The following is a 23,876-nucleotide window of genomic DNA, read 5'->3' as shown; positions in this document are numbered from 1 at the left end:
TTCGCTAACCCTTTCCCTACTTACTAGCAGGGAGGAAGAGGCGAAGCAGAGGTTTTACTCAGCTGAAAAATGTCCACAAAAATAAACCCACAAAGTTAGGAATTTTTGTAGAGGTGTCAAATGTGGTCAACAAATTTAGCTAATTTGCTATGTGAGGATTGATCAAACAGACGTTTTGTAATGGTTAGGTTGTTACAAATGCACTGACATACGTGGATGCACGTGGCGGAATTTTTGTAGAGGTGTCAAATGTGGTCAACAAATTTAGCTAATTTGCTATGTGAGGATTGATCAAACAGACGTTTTGTAATGGTTAGGTTGTTACAAATGCACTGACATACGTGGATGCACGTGGCATTTCGGCAACTTTATATTTGAGTTGTGCCTGTTGTCATAGAGATAGATAGAGGACTCATGGATATAACCTGTTTTAGCATGGACGTTGCCATTGAAAGCTTCCACCCTTGTAAAGTAGTCAAATGGGTGGGGATTCCTATGAGTTGGGAGCAATCAGCCAATGAAGAACGCTCATGCTGTCAAACAGACTATAGTAGCTCGGAGTCCTCTATATCTATCTCTATTGTATGTTATCATGCGTATCTACCCTTTCATTGGCTAGAATGGTCCCACCTGATCTCGCCTGCCTTCCATATTTGTATTTCCATTGTTAGAGCGGTCACTTGACTATCTTGTCAATATAATATACCATCTTTGTTACTAGTCGCCAACATTCCGGAGCATGTCTTTAACTTCATTATCGTAACCTGCTACGAAAAAGTAACTTCCACTCGTAGCTGTATTGAAGTGGTGTGTTCTTAGGGAATCTCATCATTTTAACTACAAATAATGCAAAAGTCTCCTTCCGTTTTGTGATCCCCCAACCAGGATATTGATGAACTCCCCCTAGCGGAAGTGCCTGCAGCTCAATAAGCTACATCGTTCGTTTGATCAGAGTGAATTTGTGAAAGTTGTTTCCACTGGGAAGGAGCTGCCTGGGAATACACTGTCGACAGCTTTTCTCGCATTTATTCTGGAGAAATGAGGCGGAAAGAAAAACGTCTACTGCAGTTCGCAGGGTTGCTTATAGCGGCTCTTCTTTTCCTGCCGAACGTTGGTCTGTGGTCATTGTATCGAGACCGAGTCTTTGAGAACTCGCCAGAAATAGTGGAGGGACCGGGTGGCATCCTTCAAATACAGGTAAGGTTGTCTAGTACACGGTTTGGCTGGCTCGCGCTGTTAGTGAAAACACTTCTTGACTTGGTGTCACTGACTGTCTGATCACGTTGGAAATGTACGTAGCTAGTTAGCTGCACGCATGTAAAATATCTGCAATTGTGCGACAACATTAACTGTCTAACGTTAGCTAGCTTGTTAAACATGTTGACAATGTGAGGCTTTTTGGCAGCAGGTTCTTAAATTGTCAATTGGCTAGCAAGTTTCTACATGACTTCTTCATGTGTTCTTGCTAACGTTACGTGTGACACTGCTTGTCACCTCCTTTTCAATGACATTAGCTAGTTTGCTAGCTAACTAGTTACGCTACTTTACCAATACAGCTCTTCTTTAGGAAAAGGGGCATGTTGTCGCCAAAGTCGAGCTTTTCAGAAGAATGTGGGAGGATAATGCCAGGTAGCTACGCTGGTGGATTGTGAAAAGGCCACGTAGCAGTCAGGAAATAGCTGTGTTACAAGTTACAAAGTCTAACGTTCGTTATACGAAAGGAAGTTGTGATATGCAGCAGACAGTAGTTCACATTGGTTGTTGAGACCCAGCACAAAGATGCTGTTTTGAAAGAATATATTTCTGCGTGGTTCTGTAAGCTATTTTTACTTGTATTCTACAGGCTGCACAAATGATGTCACGTTCGTATGGTAATGAGGAAACCTTCAAAATAAAAGCCCACACTTCATTGTGGATTAGTCATTCAAAAGATGATGATTAATTTTAATCAATGGGCACTTATTGTGCCCTCAAGAAAAGGCAATAAGTAACCCAAATCTAACTGGCTGTAGCTCAGGACCTGAAGCAAGGATATGCATATTATTGATACCATTTGAAAGGAAACACTGAAGTTTGTGGAAATGTGAAATTAATGTAGGAGAATATAACACATTAGAGCTGGTAAAAGAAAAACATTTTTTTTTTGTACCGTCTTTGAAATGCAAGAGAAAATCCATAATGTATTATTACAGCTCAGGCACAACTTAGATTTTGGCCTCTAGAGGGCAGCAGTGAATGTGCAAAGTTTTAAACTGATCCAATGAACCATTGCATAGCTGTTCAAAATATTGTATCAAAACTGCCCAAATGTGCCTAATTGGTTTGTAATAACTTTTCAGGTGAATAATTGTACACTCTCCTCAAACAATAACATGGTTTTCTTTCACTGTAAAAACTACTGTAAATTGGACAGTGCAGTTAGATTAACAAGAATTTAAGCTTTCTGTCCATATCACAAGTCTATTTCCTGGGCAATTTTTTGTTTGTTACTTACAACCTCATGCTAATCACATTAGCCTACGTTAGCTCAACCATCCCGTGGGGGACACACACCGGTCCCGTAGAGGTTAAAGTTGGGTAGGAAATAGTCAGTAGGGTCTCTACTAGCACAGCATGTACTTTCAAGGAGCCTACCATTACTCCTAAAGGTCAATTGTGATACACAATCATAAAGCCCTTTACTTTCATATCACATCAAAATAATTTCATAACGGAAAAATATACACTTACTGTACACTGTTTTAACCAGCTTTATCACAGTTGCTGCCGACAGTATTTTTCAGTGACACATTCTGGTGGCCTTCTTCCTTTACACACTAGTGTTCGGAGCATACTAGATAGCTACTTAGCACAGTTGGTGCCTCTGTTTAACGCAAACACTCACTGTAACATGGAGGAATGGCTGTGTGGGAACACTAACACTATAAAGGTGTGTATCAATTTAAACTTTTGGTTTTAGAAAATTATTTCTTGTCGATATGAAAAAGAAGGTCCTTATGCTTCCAAAACTGTACAGCAAGTGATGGGTGCTAATGTTCAGACTGAGAGTTGTGACTCTTAACAAAACACACCCGTACAGAAGAAGCCTTTGTCCAATGACTTTTATGTGTAATATAATGGACCTGAGAATCATGATCAAGGGCTAGGTCTCTACTAACCAAATTTGTTCTCCACCCCTTCGATAGCCCCCAATGCAAAACACAAATATACTGTACATGGAATAGAACTTTTCTACCTGTTTCCGCTACAGTGCGGTGTAAAATATTCAGTAGGGTTTCTGCTAACCAAATATGTATCGTTTTGGAGGGAGACTGTCTTATAGACATGCATTTAGTCCTGCATGTTATATTAATTCCAAAACAGTAAATTAATATACTGTTGTTTTGAAACTGTTAATTTTTTGGGGGGGGGGGTTGCTTACCCTGTTTGCTTCCAGTGTGAAATAAAATGTAATTCAATTCTAGATTTCAAATACTCTTGTCTTGCCCTATTGGAGGTGCCAGATGTGATTTGTTTCAGGAAACTTGCGGGCCACTACTTGTTTAGTTAGCTACATGTCTAAGCAAAAGACTTAACTATGCAAGTAACCGTTTCAATAGAATGTTCATGATGTCACTGCAACAACTATCGATAGCCAGAGCGAATATACCAGCTACGTCTATCTATTCCTATTTCAGAGCACTCTTGTCTGTGTGCCAGAGCGCAGAATAACTGACGAATTTACAAATGCTCAATACCCGTTGAATATGGCTGGTGTCAGAAATACATTGCTAAAAAAGCTTAATTAAATTGTTGCCAGCAGCACAGTTAGTCACCAACGCTCTAGATAACATAAAAACAGCCTTACCGGCTCTGCTCAGGCGCGTAAAATGGTCAGTGATCTGTTCTGTCATTTGTGTCTGGAAGTCGCTAGCAAGCTAATCACCAGCAGTCTATATTAATCCTGTTGCCCAGCACAATAGACCAATTTAAGTTTAGCAGACTATTGAGTAATTTGAAAAACATGTTTTATTAAAATTGTATTTCGGTAAGTATAGCCTATGCAATAGCGTTCAACATATCAGTATTTGTTTAAACTTTCAAAAGAAATGCTGGTATAAATAATACAATATCCCAAATAAAATACATCAAGTGATTCCCCCCCCCAAAAAAATAATAATAAAACAATTCAAAGGTGGTTGCAATGCTGGGAAAAAACAGTTGCACTGCATATATTCCCAAAGTTTAGCATGTCTTTGCAGGGGGACTCTTATTTTGAGTGAAAAAATATCAGTGATCGTGCTGCCAGAATAATATCCTGCTGCTTGGTGAACGGTAATGTTTTTCTTGCCCTGTTGCAGGGTTATTTGGGTTTTTGTGTGAAACAGCTGACATTATTCATGCAATTCTACATGTAAAATCGGTGCACAGTCGTTTCACAAATTACATTCAGATGTGCTAAGGACTCTCTGCCAGCAAACGCTAGTGGTGTGCATGAGCCTTTAAATTTGTCCAGGAGGTTATTCAGCCACCAGGCCCTGTCTTGTTTCTGTGTGTATTAGAGCTCAATAGGAGTTAACACGGCCCATGGAGCGCATCACAAGACCGGCACCAAAGTGCTACCTATCCGAGGGTACAGTATATTGTTTGAGAGCCAGTTAGTGCAGAAAGTCTGGTACCCGGGCTATAGGCCGTACGTCTGCTCTGCTGTACTTCAGATTCTGTGGTTGTAAATCACGCCTGCCTCACAATGAAAGTGATGCAAATCAGAACTTTTTGTGACCCCCTTCCTCTCATGTGTTAGGTTTAGTAAAGTGAGTCTAGTTGACCTGGAGGCCTTTTCTCTTTGTCCTGATGTGCCATTTTATTACATTAAGGGTGAGTAAGAGTTTAGCCTCTGGTTCAATGAAATATTCTCCATTTGACTCTCCTGAAATGTGAGTGAGAGGGAAAAAGTTTTATGCTATTATTTCAAGGCTGCAGTAACCTTGGGTTACATAATTATTTCTTTCAGCTTTTATTTCTTTCATCACATTCCCAGAGGATCAGAAGTTTACATACTCAATTAATATTTGTTAGCATTGCCTTTAAATTGTTTAACTTGGGTCAAACCTTTTGTGTAGCTTCCCACAATAAATTGGGTGAATTTTGGCCCATTCCTCCTGACAGAGCTGGTGTAACTGAGTCAGGTTTGTAGGCCTCCTTACTCGCACACGCTTTTTAAGTTCTGCCCACAAATGTTCTATGGGATTAAGGGCAGGGCTTTGTGATGGCCACTTCTTTAACTTGACTTTGTTGTCCTTAAGCCATTTTGCCACGTGTCTGTCTCATCAAAAATGTTTGGAGTGGGATGGCTCTGACAGTGAGCAGACTGTGTGTCACCAGTTGAGCTATAAAAGAACAGCGTGAACAGATTTTCTCCCTGGGAGAATCTCAATTGCATACTCCTTTTGTCCTCGCCTCCTTCTCAAAACCCAGGAGGTAGGAGGGGAGGGACCTCTGGCTTTCTCATCCAATGGGTTTTGAGTAGAGGATGCGAGGAGTACGCAATTGAGATTCTCCCACTGTGTGATCACTAACGTTACATTTTCTGGCTGCTGTGTCATCACTCTGTCAACGCAACAGACTGACTGGGAAATTTGGAATATAACTCGAGATAACCAACCTGTGTTTGAAATAATGCTGTGGTTATAGTTGACAAGAAGAAAATAATAGTATCATGTATGTTTCGTAGCACAAATGATTACACACAAAGTAATTAACGTTAGCTAGCTACGTTAGCGTCATATTGAAATTAATGACTAAACACAGAATGCATCCTACAAATAGAATATCCGAGTTCAGAGCATGATGTCAGATATGTCATATCAGAATGAGTGCTTCATCCAATACCATGTGTGACAGCTGTGAGCAACCAACCACATCCCCTAACCAGCCATTAATCTACTAGTCTGCTTCTCTCCATCCCAGCACTAGGATAAAGTGACTAAGAGGACAGTTGAAATTGGTGTGGTGGCACATTTTGTTGGGGTTTCTTGCATTGGAATTATATTGAATTTGGCTTATCACGCTATACAAAAAACATAAAGTTAAAATGCCGAGACTCTGAGACCATTGAGTGCTTTTGAAGTTACTGAATCAAGGCTGTTTTGGTAATGAATATAGGCTACAAGATTGATAGGGTAATTCACCTATTACAGCTGTCTTACCAAGATAATGCAAACTAAATGCTGAAAGTAGTAACCTAGTTATTCATGCATGCAACAAAAATACTGAATAGCAGTTTGGCTTAGAATATTGACACTTCTGCAAATTCAAACAAATTAATGCAAACAGACCAAAACTGCGGCAACAAGTAGGCCAAGTAAACAATATATCAGCTCGATAAAGGCATGACACAATCTATATTTAGGCTAGTTACATTAACAGGAAGCAAACACCGTAAACAAAAGGCGAATGGCGACCCAAAATACAGTGTAAAGTGAGATGCTGCTATGCATGGCTCTCTTGCCAAACAAATAGACCTATAGGCCCGCTTCGGACATGGAAAATCATGCCGCTCATGAGTACAGCGACACGTTGGGATACGGCACAATACACTTCTGGATTAAATTCGACCCACTCAATGAATTAAGCAATGCCAGCCTACAATAAACATTGTTCAAATATGTATTATGTACTTGTTATTCTCTGAAAATATGAAAAGTATATGCACATTTCAACACCTTTTTGGACCCTCACCAGTTTGCATCCCTGTTGAATAGAGCAGTGTTTCTTCTGAGAGAATGCAACTTTGAACCAGGGAGATGATGGAAAAACTAACCTATATGAGTGGTGTGGAAAATAGACAGTTTAAACTGTGTTATGATTCATTATCCTATGCACAGTCACTGTCTCCAGTAAGGACGACCCCCCCCCCCCCCCCCGCAACCTTTAGAAGTTGATGTTAGCCGAGGTAAAATGTTAACACAGCAACCTCAGGCAGTACATTCACAGAATCTGAAATGTTATTTTGTTTTGAATGTGTTAAGACCTTGGAAGATTAGAAGATTGGAGGGAGCAAGTTGGATGCAGTGAGAGCGGAGTCACTCGTTAAAGGCTCATACATTACACATTATGGCGGGGAGGAAAATACCTTTTGGAGTAAAGGCAGAGATGTTTGTTCACTTTGTTGTAAAGCGTTTCCTCCCGTCATTTCCCAGACAAGGCGAGCGTTGACCGCTGCTGGCGGAGGCTGTGCGCCTGCTGCTGCCTACTCTGTATGCCTCGGCGAGCTCCTCAGCCCTGCTAAGAACAAGGGGCCAAATGAGAGGCAGGTGCAGGAAATGTGCAGCCATGGGTTATGATGATGAAAAATGTGGACTCCATCAACTTGCCTGGTAAAATAATGAAATGAAGGCAGTGAATGTTGTGGTGTTTTTGTATTATTGTAGAGTTACTTTTTATGCAGGGTCTGGTGTTGCGCTATCACATTTGTCTCCTACACTGCATATACTGCATGTGTTGTTAGACAAGGAATCACCAGCATCCCTAGTCATCTTGATGTGTATCTGTAAGGATGCACTAAGGGCATTTCTCAGCTGATAAAATATATTTTATCAACCATTTGATATCAGTGATGTTTGGTTCTTGTTGGAGGCCTACTCTGATTCACTCTTCAGCAGTGAAACTTGAGTTTAAGGCTGGCACAATTACCGTATAATCGTGTAACTGACGGGTATGGATGAAGACCGTCATTAAAATAAAATAACTGTCTTAACTGTAAAAAAAAAAATATATATATATATGTATTGTTTTGTTGTGTGGAACAAACAGCTGACTGAAGATGGGACGGCTGGGCATTCCTGTGGTTGAGTCCATTTCTGAGGTAACATGGACTCTTAACGTGATGAAACTGTTGCTCCTTGCTGAAACAACCAAGGTGTTGTAGCAAAGTCTGTGGTTTCCTAGGTAATGCCCCCCTCCCTGCTCCAGCAGCACACATAGAAATAGAATGAATAAAATGGACTTGGAACCTCTAACCCTGGTAGACTCACAATGGCTGCCTGGGATTGTCAGTATTTCCCCTATTAATTTAGCTGTGGTCCACTGCTGCTCAATAGTTGCAACCACTGCAAAGATGATAAAAAAAAAAAAAATAGTTGTAATGAGTTGAATCAACAAATCACAGCACATCTTCAGGTGGGCCTTCGCGCTTCAGCAAACAAAGGACAGGAGTTGTGCTCATGTTCAGTAGCCTAATTTTCTCTTTTGTTGGGTGTACAAGATCAATTGGATGTATGTGTGGTCTCTGTTAAATAGCCTGTAGAAATAGGCTATATGGGCTGAGAAGCACAGCACAGTTATCTTTAACTTCCAAAATATGATAGGCAATAGTTTACTCTGACATTGACTGGAAATAAGTATTGATAACACATGTATTTTACTCTGTTTGCAAATTGCCTTGCACCTAAAAGTTATGCAAAATTTAGCTTAAGTCAAGTAAGTGTCCACTCTCCTATATTTCCCCCTAACTGTGTTCTTTTAAACTACGTCTACCCTATTGGTTGATGTAGCCTAATAAACTCAGCAAAAAAAGAAATGTCCTCTCACTGTCAACTGCGTTTTATTTTTAGCAAACTTAACATGTGTAAATATTTGTATGAACATAACAAGATTCAACAACAGAGACATAAACTGAACAAGATCCACAGACATGTGACTAACAGAAATGGAATAATGTGTCCCAGAACAAAGGGGGGTGTCAAAATCAAAGGTAAGTCAGTATCTGGTGTGGCCACCAGCTGCATTAAGTACTGCAGTGCATCTCCTCCTCATGGACTGCACCAGATTTGCCAGGTCTTGCAGTGAGATATTACCCCACTCTTCCACCAAGGCACCTGCAAGTTCCCGGACATTTCTGGGGGGAATGGCCCTAGCCCTCACCCTCCGATCCAACAGATCCCAGACGTGCTCAATGGGATTGAGATCCGGGCTCTTCGCTGGCCGTGGCAGAACACTGACATTCCTGTCTTGTAGGAAATCGCTCACAGAACGAGCAGTATGGCTGGTGGCATTGTCATGTCAGAATGAGCCTGCAGGAAGGGTACCACATGAGGGCGGAGGTTGTCTTCCCTGTAACGCACAGCGTTGAGATTGCCTGCAATGACAACAAGCTCAGTCCGATGATGCTGTAACACACCGCCCCAGACCATGACAGACCCTCTACCTCCAAATCGATCCTGCTCCAGAGTACAGGCCTCGGTGTAACGCTCATTCCTTCGACGATAAACCCAAATCTGACCATCACCCCTGGTGAGACAAAACCGCGACTCGTCATTGAAGAGCACTTTTTGCCAGTCCTGTCTGGTCCAGCGACGGTGGGTTTGTGCCCATAGATGACGTTGCTTGTGTTGTAAAGCAGGTCCTCACCAGACAACAGGCCTACAAGCCCTCAGTCCAGCCTCTCTCAGCCTATTGTGGACAGTCTGAGCACTGACGGAGGGATTGTGCGTTCCAGGTATAACTCGGGCAGTTGTTGTTGCCTTCCTGTACCTGTCCCGCAGGTGTGATGTTCGGATGTACCGATCCTGTGCAGGTGTTACACATGGTCTGCCACTGCGAGGAAGATCAGCAGTCCGTCCTGTCTCCCTGTAGCGCTGTCTTAGGCGTCTCGCAGTACGGACATTGCAATTTATTGCACTGGCCACATCTGCAGTCTTCATGCCTCCTTGCAGCATGCCTAAGGCACGTTCATGCGGATGAGCAGGGACCCTGGCCATCTTTCTTTTGGCGAGTCAGTAGAAAGGCCTCTTTATTGTCCTAAGTTTTCATAACTGTGACCTTAATTGCCTACGGTCTGTAAGCTGTTAGTGTCTTAATGACCATTCCACAGGTGCATGTTCATTATTTGTTTATGGTTCATTGAACAAGCATGGGAAACAGTGTTTAAACCCTTTATAATGAAGATCTGTGAAGTTATTTGGATTTTTACACATTTTCTTTGAAAGACGGGGTCCTGAAAAAGGAGTTTTTATATTGGGCCAGTTGAGGATCTCTGGTATTTTAACCTAATTCTTAGGCAATTTGAGCAACTTTTGATCCTGACTAGGGTGGAGAATTTGCTGGCACCAGGGCTGAAAAGCGAGCTGTGTCACATACACATAAAATAAGATTGCAGGACTGCAGTCGGGTACGGGACCAGTCTTTGCGGGAGCAGGTGGGACAAGAAGTCAGCGGGAGCGAGCGTGATAAAGAAATTAGTCCCATGCAGGTAGGGCCCTAAGAATCCGTGTTGCAGACGGAATCCAGACATTAAAACGGAAATCAACAATAATAATAAAAAAATTCAACAAAGTATCAGTGATTTTGTATTTTTCTGTAACTTTATGAAACGGCATTCCCCTCAGCCTACGCACACACCGCACAGACAAAGCATATGTTGACACTTTGTGTTGCCGGTAGCAATTATGCTAATGATAACGTTATTTTGGTAGAGATGGACAGGCTTTCCCTAAAACGTTCTCAATTAAATGTTAACCACAAAGTAGCCTACCTGGCAGAATATCATGATTATTTGCATCGATCCAGTGGACATTTTGTTTAGCCAACTCTGCAATCACATGCGCAAAACAGAAACCTCACTAACCAAACAACTCTCACACTAGAGGTTGACACAGGAGTGAAAATTAATTCCTGTCCTGTCAACAAAAAAAATCCTGTTCTGTGCTGATCCCACAACCCTGGAACTTTACTGTCCCTTCCCGATTTTAAAATCACTCCCGTCCTGTCCCGTACTCATTTTTGCACGCAGAAATATGTAGGCTATTGTGTTTGTTCAGTAAGCATTAAAAATAATTCCAGTTATGCAATATGTGACTGTGGTTGTCTACTTGGTTAAATGCACTGGCTGTAGGCATAATTTTGAATGCAAAATGCAACTATTTCAAATATTTTACTGCATTACAGTTCATCTAAGGAAATCGGTCAATTTCAAATAATTTCATTAGGACATCATCTATAAATTTCACATGACTGGGCAGGGTTGCAGCCATGGGAGGGCATGGGCCCACCCACTGGTGAGCCAGGCCTACCACTGGGCTGGAATGGTTACACGTGGTCTGCGGTTGTGATGCCGGTTGGACGTAGTACCAAATTCTCTAAAATGGCGTTGGAGGCGGCTGACTTGCCTACTAGTTAATAAAAATAAAAAAAGTAAAATGGTAGAGAAATTAACATTTCAATTTTCTGGCAACAGCTCTGGTGGACATTCCTGCAGTCAACATACCAATTGCACGCCCCCTCAACTTGAGACATCTGTGGTGTTGTGACAACTGCACATTTTTGTGTGTTTGTGTGTGTATATATATGATTTATAAAGCCAGGCACATTTAATAGTTAGGCTATTGATTTATAGACCTAATTAAGTTGGTTTCTTCACTTTTCTTAGACAATTAAGGCAAGGGCTGTATTCTCTTAACTCCACTGCTGCCTCCACCGCATTCTTCTCAACACCAATATGCTGGTTAACTTTGCTATTATGCACATAGCAACATGGTCTAGGAAAAGGTGCCAATTCAACAGCGCACTGATGTTTCAGAATCATGGACAGTGATCACTGACCAACACGGGAGAAAGCGCATTTGTTATAAAATAATATTTTTTTATTTTGTTGGTCTTACATAATGTAACCATAAAATTTCAGTAGCCTGTCTTAAACTGATGGACTGTGTCGCCTCCACAATCGATCAGTCCACTCAGACTGGCGCGAATCAGAAAGGTGTTTTATACACCACGATTTAAAAATATATATATTTTAGCTAGTTTTCGACTTAAATCTTGGTCGACCAACAGCATATCGACCGAACAATCGACCAGTTGACTAAATGGGGTCAGCCCCAATTTTCTGTGAAGGGAAACAAAGTTGCACGTCGCTGATTTCTCTATTGAAGCAAAAAAAAACGACTTTCAATATCAAACGCGACCCACCCATACACATCTGGACTCACCAGCTCCCGCTTTCACCCTTTGTGCTATTTACAAAGGAACACGTGACTGGCTCAACCTTCCTGTGGAACTATAAGCTTCTAATGTGAAGGGTGAATGAAGAATGTGCTTTATCTCCTAATGCATTGCACAAATTGACTGCAAGTATTAATTTAAAAAGTAGCTACAAATATAACATTTATTGGAAAAACTTCAAAGAAATAGTTTTGACGGTATTGAAAAACCATCCCGTGGCTATTTCCAAATACCCCAGTATACGGTATACCGGCCAAGCCTACCCTACACCCTCAGTTTTCACTCCCCCAGCTTTGGGACACTTGTACATATGGCAGAAGTGCACATGGAGTTCCAAGGGGAAGGGAGTGATTTGGGATTCACCCTTTGACTTTTCTCAAATACTTCTAAATCATAGAGGCAAATGTCTTCTTCTAGCACTTCAGAGGAAGAATTTAAGAGGCAATCCTATTCTTAAAGCACTTTCACAGACACTGAACCAGCAGTTCAGAACAGCTGTTTGAAGATTGAGATGCTGTCTTTGTCAGAATTCCTGCATTTCTTGCTCCATTAGACCACGGCTTCTCTGCAAACCTCCGGCGGGCGGCAAAGCTGTGTTTTGATTCCTTATTTCACACATTTCTGTTTTCCCATTTTTATATTTCAGTCACTGGAGGACATCTTTTTTTTTTTTAATCTGCTAAATCATTTAACTTTTGACCTTTTTATTACCACGAAGGCACAGCGAGGAGAGGAGTATATCGCTGGTAGTCTCTCTCTCTCTGTCGCTGGTAGTCTCTCTCTCTCTCTCTGTCGCTGGTAGTCTCTCTCTCTCTCTCCCTGTCGCTGGTAGTCTCTCTCCCTGTCGCTGGTAGTCTCTCTCTCTGTCGCTGGTAGTCTCTCTCTCTGTCGCTGGTAGTCTCTCTCTCTGTCGCTGGTAGTCTCTCTCTCTGTCGCTGGTAGTCTCTCTCTGTCGCTGGTAGTCTCTCTCTGTCGCTGGTAGTCTCTCTCTCTGTCGCTGGTAGTCTCTCTCTCTCTCTGTCGCTGGTAGTCTCTCTCTCTCTCTGTCGCTGGTAGTCTCTCTCTGTCGCTGGTAGGCTCTCTCTCTCTATCTCTGTCGCTGGTAGTCTCTCTCTCTCTATCTCTGTCGCTGGTAGTCTCTCTCTCTCTATCTCTGTCGCTGGTAGGCTCTCTCTCTCTATCTCTGTCGCTGGTAGGCTCTCTCTCTCTATCTCTGTCGCTGGTAGGCTCTCTCTCTATCTCTGTCGCTGGTAGGCTCTCTCTGTCGCTGGTAGGCTCTCTCTCTCTCTTTCTCTCTCTGTCGCTGGTAGTCTCTCTCTCTCTCTCTCGCTGGTAGGCTCTCTCTCTCTGTCGCTGGTAGGCTCTCTCTCTCTCTGTCGCTGGTAGGCTCTCTCTCTCTCTCTGTCGCTGGTAGGCTCTCTCTCTCTCTCTGTCGCTGGTAGGCTCTCTCTCTCTCTCTGTCGCTGGTAGGCTCTCGCTCTCTCTCTGTCGCTGGTAGGCTCTCGCTCTCTCTCTGTCGCTGGTAGGCTCTCGCTCTCTCTCTGTCGCTGGTAGGCTCTCGCTCTCTCTCTGTCGCTGGTAGGCTCTCTCTCTCTCTCTGTCGCTGGTAGGCTCTCTCTCTCTCTATCTCTGTCGCTGGTAGGCTCTCTCTCTCTCTATCTCTGTCGCTGGTAGGCTCTCTCTCTCTCTATCTCTGTCGCTGGTAGGCTCTCTCTCTCTCTATCTCTGTCGCTGGTAGGCTCTCTCTCTCTCTATCTCTGTCGCTGGTAGGCTCTCTCTCTCTATCTCTGTCGCTGGTAGGCTCTCTCTCTCTATCTCTGTCGCTGGTAGGCTCTCTCTCTCTATCTCTGTCGCTGGTAGGCTCTCTCTCTCTATCTCTGTCGCTGGTAGGCTCTCTCTCTCTATCTCTGTCGCTGGTAGGCTCTCTCTGTCGCTGGTAGGCTCTCTCTCTCTCTTTCTCTCTCTGTCACTGGTAGTCTCTCTGTCGCTGGTAGGCTCTCTCTCTTTCTCTCTCTGTCGCTGGTAGTCTCTCTCTCTATCTCTGTCGCTGGTAGGCTCTCTCTCTCTATCTCTGTCGCTGGTAGGCTCTCTCTGTCGCTGGTAGGCTCTCTCTCTCTCTTTCTCTCTCTGTCACTGGTAGTCTCTCTGTCGCTGGTAGTCTCTCTCTCTTTCTCTCTCTGTCGCTGGTAGGCTCTCTCTCTATCTCTGTCGCTGGTAGGCTCTCTCTCTCTCTATCTCTGTCGCTGGTAGGCTCTTTCTCTCTCTATCTCTGTCGCTGGTAGGCTCTCTCTCTCTATCTCTGTCGCTGGTAGGCTCTCTCTCTCTATCTCTGTCGCTGGTAGGCTCTCTCTCTCTATCTCTGTCGCTGGTAGGCTCTCTCTCTCTATCTCTGTCGCTGGTAGGCTCTCTCTGTCGCTGGTAGGCTCTCTCTCTTTCTCTCTCTGTCACTGGTAGTCTCTCTGTCGCTGGTAGTCTCTCTCTCTTTCTCTCTCTGTCGCTGGTAGTCTCTCTCGCTCTCTCACTCTCTGTTATTCAGTGCTTGCTTGACTGAAATCCAAAACAATATCGTGCATGTTAATGAGGAAAATAGTCTATGAAATTGTGCAGTTGCTGGATGAGTTCGAAGTTGGCAACTTTTTTGAAAGCACTACTTTTGATATTAATCAAACAAATCAGTTCTTCAACATACAGAATTTTTAAATCATTCATGTATTATGATTTCTGTCCACTTTGCCGTTTCAGAGACACAGGTAAGTGCTTTCCTGCAGAGTCATAAAAACTCCCTTGCCTAGTGAGCCGACCGTTGGTTTCCTCTTAACCAAACTGCTCATTGATTGCGCCATTATGAGTGACCTGCTGTAGGCTGGCCTTTCCTGCACGGCGGTGGCAAACCTGTGATGGTCCATCACGAGGGGAACTTCAGGAGGATTAAGACCCAGTGAGACATTGATTACCTGGAGGAGAGTGGACTGAAATGGCTTTTTAGCCAGACCCTTGTGCTGATGTGCATGAAGGAAGCTGTGAAATGACAGGGCACAGAGGGTACTGGGTAGGGGGATACTGACTGCACTTATAGCTGGTATTACCTTGCATCAGCAGTTAATGTTCTACCATATTTCTCTACTTTTATTAACCTTCTGCCTCTCCTCCAGACATGATGATGATAAGACGCTTATTTGAACAGCACTTGTCTCCGATGGGATTGGGGTGGTGCCAGGGAGTACTCTGATCATGCCAGTGCCAGCAGAGCTCTAAGTTATGGCTGTGCCCAAGACACTGACTGCACCATGTCACTCACATTGTAATTCTTTCTTGACCTGGCAACATGGTGGTCTGGGCAGAGGATGAGTAGGCCTTCCAGTTGTCATTGGCCTAATGACCAGACCTAGATAAATAAGTCTTCTCCAAGTCTATGGTCATGGAAAACAGGCATGTAGCAAGACATTTTGATGAGACTTCTGGTGAGCACAGGATCGAAGTTCAGAGGTTATAGCTGGTCAATATTTCTATTGAATGATAATGCTGGAAGTCCATTCTCCCCCCATACCCTACTCAGTGTCCTATTCTGAAGTGGCCTCCTTCGTATGATAGAGATAGTGGAGAGGCTGGTTGCCAAATAATGTCATTTTGGGATATCCTTAGGAGGAGATGATATGAGGGGGACAGCTGTGTGGGTTTATGGTTCACTTATCTGTTTTTATTCTGCATGCGTGTACAGAAACAAAACTGGCGGTCAAATGATCGTAACAGGCAGCCATTTGCACAGAGCCCAGGTCCTGCTGTGCTGTCTGAGTCAGCCGGACTGGGCAGTGGATTGCAGCAGAGATGGGAGAAGAGAGTTGAGAGGAGCGAGACATTCTGATCTGGCCAGGATGATACTGACTGACAGCAGGCGTAGCTGTCAGTGTGAAGCTGAATAATTACTCTAATGATACATAAACATGTAGTTAAACCTATATGTGAGGTAATAGGAATTGGAACCTGCGTAAGTACAGTAGAAAGAACTTTGTTTTTCAATTGACTTCCAAACCCTTAGGGCAGTTCAGGTCAACAGTCCTGTTATTTAAAAAAAACATTTGGTGTACTTTTCTCCCTTTTTCTCCCCCAATTTTGTGATATTCAATTGGTAGTTATAGTCCCATCGCTGCAACTCACGTATGGACTCGGGAGAGGCGAAGGTCGAGAGCCATGCGTCCTCTGAAACGCTACCCTGCCAAGCTGCACTGCTTCTTGACACACTGCTTGCTTAACCTGGAAGTCAGCTGCACCAATATGTCGGAGTGAACACTGTACAACTGGCGACTGATGTCAGCGTGCATGCGCCCGGCCCGCCGCAAGGAGTCGCTAGAGTGCAATGGGACAAGGACATCCCGGCTGGCCAAACCCTCCCCTAACCCGGAAGATGCTGGGCCAATTGTGCAGACCATATTTTGGGGGATTTTTCACAAAATGTAATCCATAAAGGGTCCTTTTTGAGGGAAGGCTTGTTGACATATATTTGACATTTGTATCTTAAAGCATAATTAAGAAATATATTGATTCCACCCTCTTTACCCATCTGGAACCATTCTTGATGTTATTCTTGGGAGTTTTTCATGAGCTTAGTGGACCACCTCCACAACACCTCCCTGCAAGTCTGTGTGTGTCTTAATGTATTTAAGTATTTGACTTGCCTTCAGGAGTATGGTGGCAACAACTCCTCCAACTCCTATTCTGACTTTCAACAGACTAGAGCAGAGTGAGAAAGAGACCGAGAGGGCCTGTGGAAGGTCTGGCTGTGGCAGCTGCCCCATTCTGGCTGTGTTACTCTGTAGACACAGCCCAGCAAGGGCGGGCATGCGTAATGACTCCTACTTGGGAGCCTTGCTAGGATGAAAGGACCTATGTGCCTCACTGTAGGCCCCTGCCTATGGAATATAAGCTACTAGACTTGGAACAACCTCTCTCCCTCCGGTCACTGTCCTCTGGGCTGAGCTGGACTGACCTCACTTTGGGCCAAAAGTTCACTGTGCCACACACTGAGAGAGTACTGTAGCTGAAGATCTTGTTAACTTCAGGAAGCGAGTGCAGTGCACATACTGTGTTGGCAGGGTTTTATATCGCGTTAACTACCAGGGAGGTGATCTGCAGAGTGCAGACTTCCCTGGTCGGTTTCTTTGTCCCTGAACCTGGGGAGGGGAAGCAGCTGATTTGTATCTCAGTAGGGGCTGGCTAGACTGCGTATGATCCGGCTTCATGTTTGAAAGCAGGGCTCACCCAGCAGGTGTAATGGAAACGGAAAAACAAGTATTGACCAACTGTCCTCTGATTCTCTACCTCATTGTGAATGCATGGACAGTTCTTTTATCAGGCCTCTGGTAATAAGTTATCTTCCAAAAAAAGACAATCCAATAACACTTTTCCTCTCAGCCCCAGGGATCTGGCTGAGCAACTCCATTCATTTACTAATCCATGCATCCCAGTGAGGGTTTTAATTAGGGCTGGGCAATAGGGATGCACGATATATTGGAGAACATATCGGAATTGTACGATATTAGCTAAAAATGCCAACATCTAGTTTAATTCCCCGATGTGCAAAACCGATGTCAAAGCTGACGTGCATACCTCCAGTTGAAGTTGCACGTTTACATAAACCTTAGTCAAATACATTTAAACTCAGTTTTTCACAATTCCTGACATTTAATCCTAGCAAAAATTCCCTGATTTAGGTCAGTGAGGATCACCACTTTATTTTAAGAATGTGAAATGTCAGAATAATAGTAGAGAGAATGATTTATTTCCGTTATTATTTCTTTCATCACATTCACAGTGGGTCAGTAGTTTACATACACTCAATTAGTATTTGTAGCATTGCCTTTAAATTGTTTAATTTGTGTCAAATGTTTCGGGTAGCCTTCCACAAGCTTTCCACAATACATTGGGTGAATTTTTGCCCATTCCTCCTGACAGAGCTGGTGTAACTGAGTCAGGTTTGTAGGCCTCCTTGCTCACACATGCTTTTTCAGTTCAGCCCACACATTTTCAATAGGATTGAGGTCAGGGCATTGTGATGGCCACTCCAAAACCTTGGCTTTGTTGTCCTTAAGCCATTTTGCCACAACTTTGGAAGTATGCTTGGGTTCATTGTCCATTTGGAAGACCCATTTGCGACCAAGCTTTAACTTGCTGACTGATGTCTGGAGATATTGCTTCAATATATCCTCATACTTTTCCTGCCTCATGATGCCATCTATTTTGTGAAGTGCACCAGTCCTTCTGCAGCAAAGCACCCCCCACAACATGATTCTGCCACCCCCGTGCTTCACAGTTGGGATGTTGTTCTTTAGCTTGCAAGCCTCCCCCTTTTTCCTCCTAACATAACGATGGTCATTATGGCCAAAGAGTTCTATTTTTTTGTTTCATCTGAACAGAGGACAATTCTCCAAAAAGTACGATCTTTGTCCCCATGTGCAGTTGCAAACCGTAGTCTGGCTTTTTTATGGCGGTTTTGGAGCAGTGGCTTCTTCCTTGCTGAGCGGCCTTTCAGGTTATGTCAATATAAGACTCGTTTTACTGTGGATATAGATACTTTTGTACCTGTTTTTTCTCCAGCATCTTCACAAGGTCCTTTGCTGCTGTTCTGGGATTGATTTGCACTTTTCGCACCAAAGTACGTTCATCTCTAGGAGACAGAACGCATCTCCTTCCTGAGTGGTATGAGCGGTACTATTGTTTGTATAGATGAATGTGGTACCTTCAGGCATTTGGAAATTGCTCCCAAGGATGTACCAGACTTGTGGAGGTCTGAGGTCTTGGCTGATTTTCTTTTGATTTTCCCTGGATGTCATGCAAAGAGGCACTGATTTTGAAGGTAGGCCTTGAAATTTGTCGAGTGGTTGAAAAATGAGTTTTAACGACTCCAACCTAAGTGTATGTAAACTTCTGGCTTCAGATGTATATAACGTAGATACATGATGTAATGACTCCACGTAAAATGTTGCGCTCTGTGCAACACAGCATTCCTCAGCTAGTCCACAATGTCAGCTGTGTGCATCGAGCAGTCAACAAGTCGAGCAGTCATTTGAAACAGTAAGAACATTTCAGCGAGACAACTCAAAGGCAAAATCCATTAACGCCAAGATAATGGAATTCATTGCCCTTGACAATCAACCGTTCTCTGTCGTGGGTGATGTTGGCTTTCGACTGGTCGAGCACCGATACACACTACCAAGTGCGCTTTTTTTTTCAGATGTTGCCCTACCGGAGTTACACACTAATAGCGTCACTGCTATTAGCTTCACAACATACATACTATGGAATGCCGTTTGTGTCTTTGTGTCAAAAAGGTACAGTAGCACTGTCAAAGCTGTACAAAAAAAGTCTGCAAACACCGGCCACGAACAATGTGTTTACAATACCGCGTTGGTAATAAAGCATAAATTTTTTCGACCCCAACTTCTGGGGTAGCTAGCTTTAGCTTGGTACCTAGCTAGCACCAATACAACCAGCCTGAAAATAATGACCAGTAGAACCTGCAGTCATTTTCATTATTCTTAGCAATGATTTAGGAATCCTTGTGAGTAAGTATTAGCTAGGTTGCCACTTGTTGTTCGCCTATTGAACTTCAGGTCATAAAAATAAATAGCTTGCCAGCAACTTAACCCTGTTGCCCAAAGCTAACGTTATAAGCAGCCAGCTAGCTTCATCTGGCTAGTGAGGCTTCGCCGCACCGGGTTATGTGTTGTGAAGCTAGCCACAATAAGGATTAGCCACAATAGTGGACTTTGCGATTTGTCTTCAAAATAAAAGTATGTCATTGACGGTGATGCAAATGCCATACTTTTATTTTGAAGGCTAACCGCAAAGTCCACTATTGTGGCTAATCGTTATTGTGGCTAGCGTCACAGATGGGTCTGATCACCAATCAAATAATAACTGTCTTTTGAATTAGGGTTATTTTAGATGATGACAGTGAGCTATATAGTTAGCTAGCGAACTATAGCTACTGAAACAGATTGTCGTTTTCCTATGTTTTTGGGGAAGAACATTGTTTGCATCCATGAGCTAGCTAGCTTTTTTTATGACTGGCACTGTAGGTGCGCGAGACAACTTTACCAGCATCATAGCATACGTATCGATGAATTGTTGTTACATATCAAATATCAGTGATAGTGTAATCAATGTGTAATAATTCCGTAAAAAAATGTATGAACCTGTTCAATTATTATGTGACGAGGAGTCATGTTCAGGTCCTGATTGGCCAACAAGCTTATTTGACACGTCAAATAGTGTTAAATAGTATATTTTTTTGACACGCAAAGACCCTACCGGCTTTCCATAGAAATCCTAGTTGAGAATGAAACGGCTGAACAAATGAACAACGAAACAGCACAGCAAGTAAGTGAAAAAAGTAGGTTTTGATTGTTTTTACTGGTAATGGGGACATATGTAAATGCCAACAAAATAACTTTTTGGTCAGTGTGTGTGTAACTTTTATTTAACTAGGCAAGTCAGAACAAATTCTTATTTACAATGACTGCCTACCCTAGCCATACCCGGACGGCGCTGGGCCAATTGTGCGCCGCCATATGGGACTCCCAATTACGGCCAGTTAAACCAGGGTGTCTGTAGTGACACTTCTAGCACTGAGATGCAGTGCCTTAAACCGCTGCGCCACTCGGAAGCCTGTCTTAGACTGATTGACTGTTCCGTCCCCATGGCCTCCACAAGGGATCAGTCCACGCAGACAGGCGTTAATCAGACGGGTGTCTTCTCTTTTTTTGTTGCTACTGGCCGACTAAAGAGATCTTTGTCGACCAAACAGCCGACTAAATGGTGTAAGCCCTAATTTATATAATTGGTTGGTGTCATTGGGAACACTTCTATCTTTTTTACCTCAAAACATAGAAACGGGCCATTTTCACATGCTGATGTTGGGATGGTGCTGGAGATGATGAATTAGACATTTTTGTTAAATTTCCGTTTAATTTTCTATAATGAAAATTAGTTAGTCATTATTAGTGAATCTGGATTATGCATGGTTCTGGTTAAATTTGTAACAAAAATGGCATTTTCATCGACTTAAATGCCAAAAAAGCAGGTTAATAAACTATTTTGATAAAATAATTACAATTATTAGTGGGTCTTATGTTTTGGAAGGCTTCTATTTAGCCTAGGTATAATTTCACAACACTGAATTCATTAGATTATTGCTGTCAGCTTGAAATGCAGTGAATTTAATATTTTTAATTGTGCAACAAAGCTTATTTAGAGACATTTTAAAAAATCAAGATATAATGTCAATCAACCATATGTTAATTTTTTGTTGTTGCCCATATCGCCCTAGTTTTAGTTATTGGGATGCTAGCCTGGTTCTTCCACTACATAATAGATTTGATTCCAACTCAAGGATAGGCAAGTGTTTTATACCAGATACTTACCCATCATCCTTGCATGCAGGGCCAGAACTCAACAAAAGTCATTATTGCATTGAAAACCTCTGCATAATGATTGAATTTCCATTCAAGGTTGCCAAATAGCTTTTAGTTCCACTGTGCTAGCTTTTAGTTCCATTGTGCAAGCTAATGCTTAATGTCAGAACCTTGTTTTGATGTATAAAAAGTTCTAAAACCTGAGGCATATTTCCTGTACTTGTTTTTGAATTGTGATTGACACATTTGTGGTGTCCTTCAACATTATTTTCTTCAGAACTCAGGTTGAAGACCAATTCCAACACACTGTTCAGATTCTCACAGAAAATGTTTGCAAAGTTTACACCACTGCAGGTCTTCTCTAGACTTTTGCGCTTCACCTGCTAGATGTAAATTGGTTTAGTACAAATTGACAGAAAATACAGAAATAGTGCCTTTGATATGTTGTGGAATCGTGGATGTGTGTACAATACCTTGAACTCTGGGTAAAGACCCATGACCCACTTTGGGCCGAGGACAAAGCTCTATTTTGGGGGACTTGCTTTGCCAATCATGAAGGTGTCTCAAACAAACAGGAGTTGGTTGGGCAGTAGCTTTGTTTGACAGGCATTAGATATAGAGAGTTATTCAGTTAAGTGACCACGTCTGTTGTCCAATTTTAGTGTCTTCTGCAGTTTTGCACATTTTATTAAAGACTACGGAGGTCCAGCTCTCCGAGCTCCATCTGAACATAGTTCTGTACTCTCCTTAGATGTATACCCCTTTAGCTAAGCTCAAGGCTTAGTCCTCATCCTTCTGGCTTGTGTGTTTGTTTGGACATCGATAGGAAAGCCAGTAACGCCAGTCCCATGCCATGCATCACATTATCTGATAGAGTAACCAGAAGAAGCAGGATACCCAGAGCAGACACAGAGCTAAAGTGTGTGCGTCTGCGTTGGCATGTGTGTATTAGGCTAGACTGTGTCGCACATCCAAAATCTGGAACTCTGAAATATTAGGTTGTATAATGAGAACTCAAGCAGAGGAGGATGCAACATCAATCCCAGCCCTCCTCAATGCCATACATAATCTGGTGTTTGTGAGATTAACGATGGACCAGAGCTGGATGGAAATGAGTTTAGGGAGTGATCGTGATTCAGAGAGGGCTCTCCATAATCTTCAAATCCCTCCATTTACAGACCTGGCTGAGGTCACTGGGACCAGCTTTCTGGCGCTCATCCAGAGAGCAGCCTCTGGCATCCAGCCATACCATGTCATGCCACGAAGCCTTTCTGTCCGTCTGTCTGACTGACCGGCCATTTGTTTTGCTAGTTATTTCAGCCCTCAAATGTTATTTGCTTGTTGCAAGTTATAGGCCATCGCTGCTGCTGCCTTACCATTTTCTCATTTAATGACAGGGTGCAGTCGACACACACACTTTCATATACATACTTCCGCCCTTTCACACAGACGACTTACTAGGTACAGCCATCAGATTAGCAGACCTGATTTAGAGTACATTGAAGTTAATGATCACTCATTTGGTTAAAATGGGATAATATTTTTTCACCTCTGCCAAATTTGTGCTTGATTGCAGATGCTTTGTGGGCCGTCACTTAAAGACTCGGTGCATCCGCGAGACAAAACAAGAGATGCGTCTAAGCGTTGCACTATTAGTGTGTTTGTGTCGTGCCCTGAATACCGATGGAGCGGAAAAGAGCCTCTGGTGAAATTAGTTTCAGCCAGTGTGGAGCCATCTGATGGTGTTGATGATGAAGGTAGTGGGTATCACTCTGATCAGCGGTGGAAAGGATGTTTGTACAGTAAGTCTGGGCCATAGCACGGATGGTCGTATGACTAATGTGTCTGTGAAAAAAGAAGATCCGATTTAATTTTGTTGGGTTAATGTAATTGTCGGTTTCATTTAGTGGTTACAACAGCTTTTCTGGATATGAATATGCCATTGCTGGCGTGTTTGTTTTCTTCTTGTAGGTCCATAGTGGAGCTCTATTTTGTTCAGCTGACACCGAGTAAAGGCGTCAACATGCTTCGGTTCGGCTGGCGCCTAGCCGAACCAAACGAGTGTGCTTGATAGACAACGAGTGTGCTTGATAGAGCTGGGCCATATGGACAAAAATGTATGTTGTGATGATAAATTGCCCGAATTAATTTTTATATTTTTTATCCTTTAAACTACTAATAGTTTGTTAATGGGACAATTGATGGCTACAACCATCAATCAACCATATTTGCAAACGTATTTCATTTCAAACTTCACATTTCTCTAGTATAGGCAACTTATTGTAATGAACAATATCAGCAAAATGCCTGCTATAAGTGATCGGTATGGTCGGTGTCAAGCATTTTCGGTTTATCGTCCCAGCTCTAGTGCTTGCATACTCCCTTAAAAGACCTTCGTTTGAAAAACAAGAAAAAAGCAGCAATAGCACTTTGTCCATTTTGAGATGCCATAGCCAGTCTCAATATAGTCAGAATTAATCTAAGGTA

General features: G+C 42.8%; 1 protein-coding gene across 1 annotated transcript in view; it reads left to right on the top strand.

Annotated features, from left to right (window-relative positions):
• Positions 1–798: 798 nt before the first annotated feature.
• LOC120030413 (polypeptide N-acetylgalactosaminyltransferase 10-like) overlaps positions 799–23,876 on the top strand; it is a 114,067-nt gene continuing 90,989 nt past the window's right edge. The window contains exon 1 of the mRNA XM_038975811.1: positions 799–1,197. Coding sequence (XP_038831739.1) covers positions 1,039–1,197 — 159 coding nt within the window. The 5' untranslated portion in view covers positions 799–1,038. The remainder of the gene's footprint in view (positions 1,198–23,876) is intronic.

Source organism: Salvelinus namaycush, chromosome 3, assembly GCF_016432855.1.
Source record: "Salvelinus namaycush isolate Seneca chromosome 3, SaNama_1.0, whole genome shotgun sequence".
NCBI lineage: Eukaryota > Metazoa > Chordata > Actinopteri > Salmoniformes > Salmonidae > Salvelinus > Salvelinus namaycush.
This window is presented reverse-complemented; position numbering and strand designations above follow the sequence as displayed.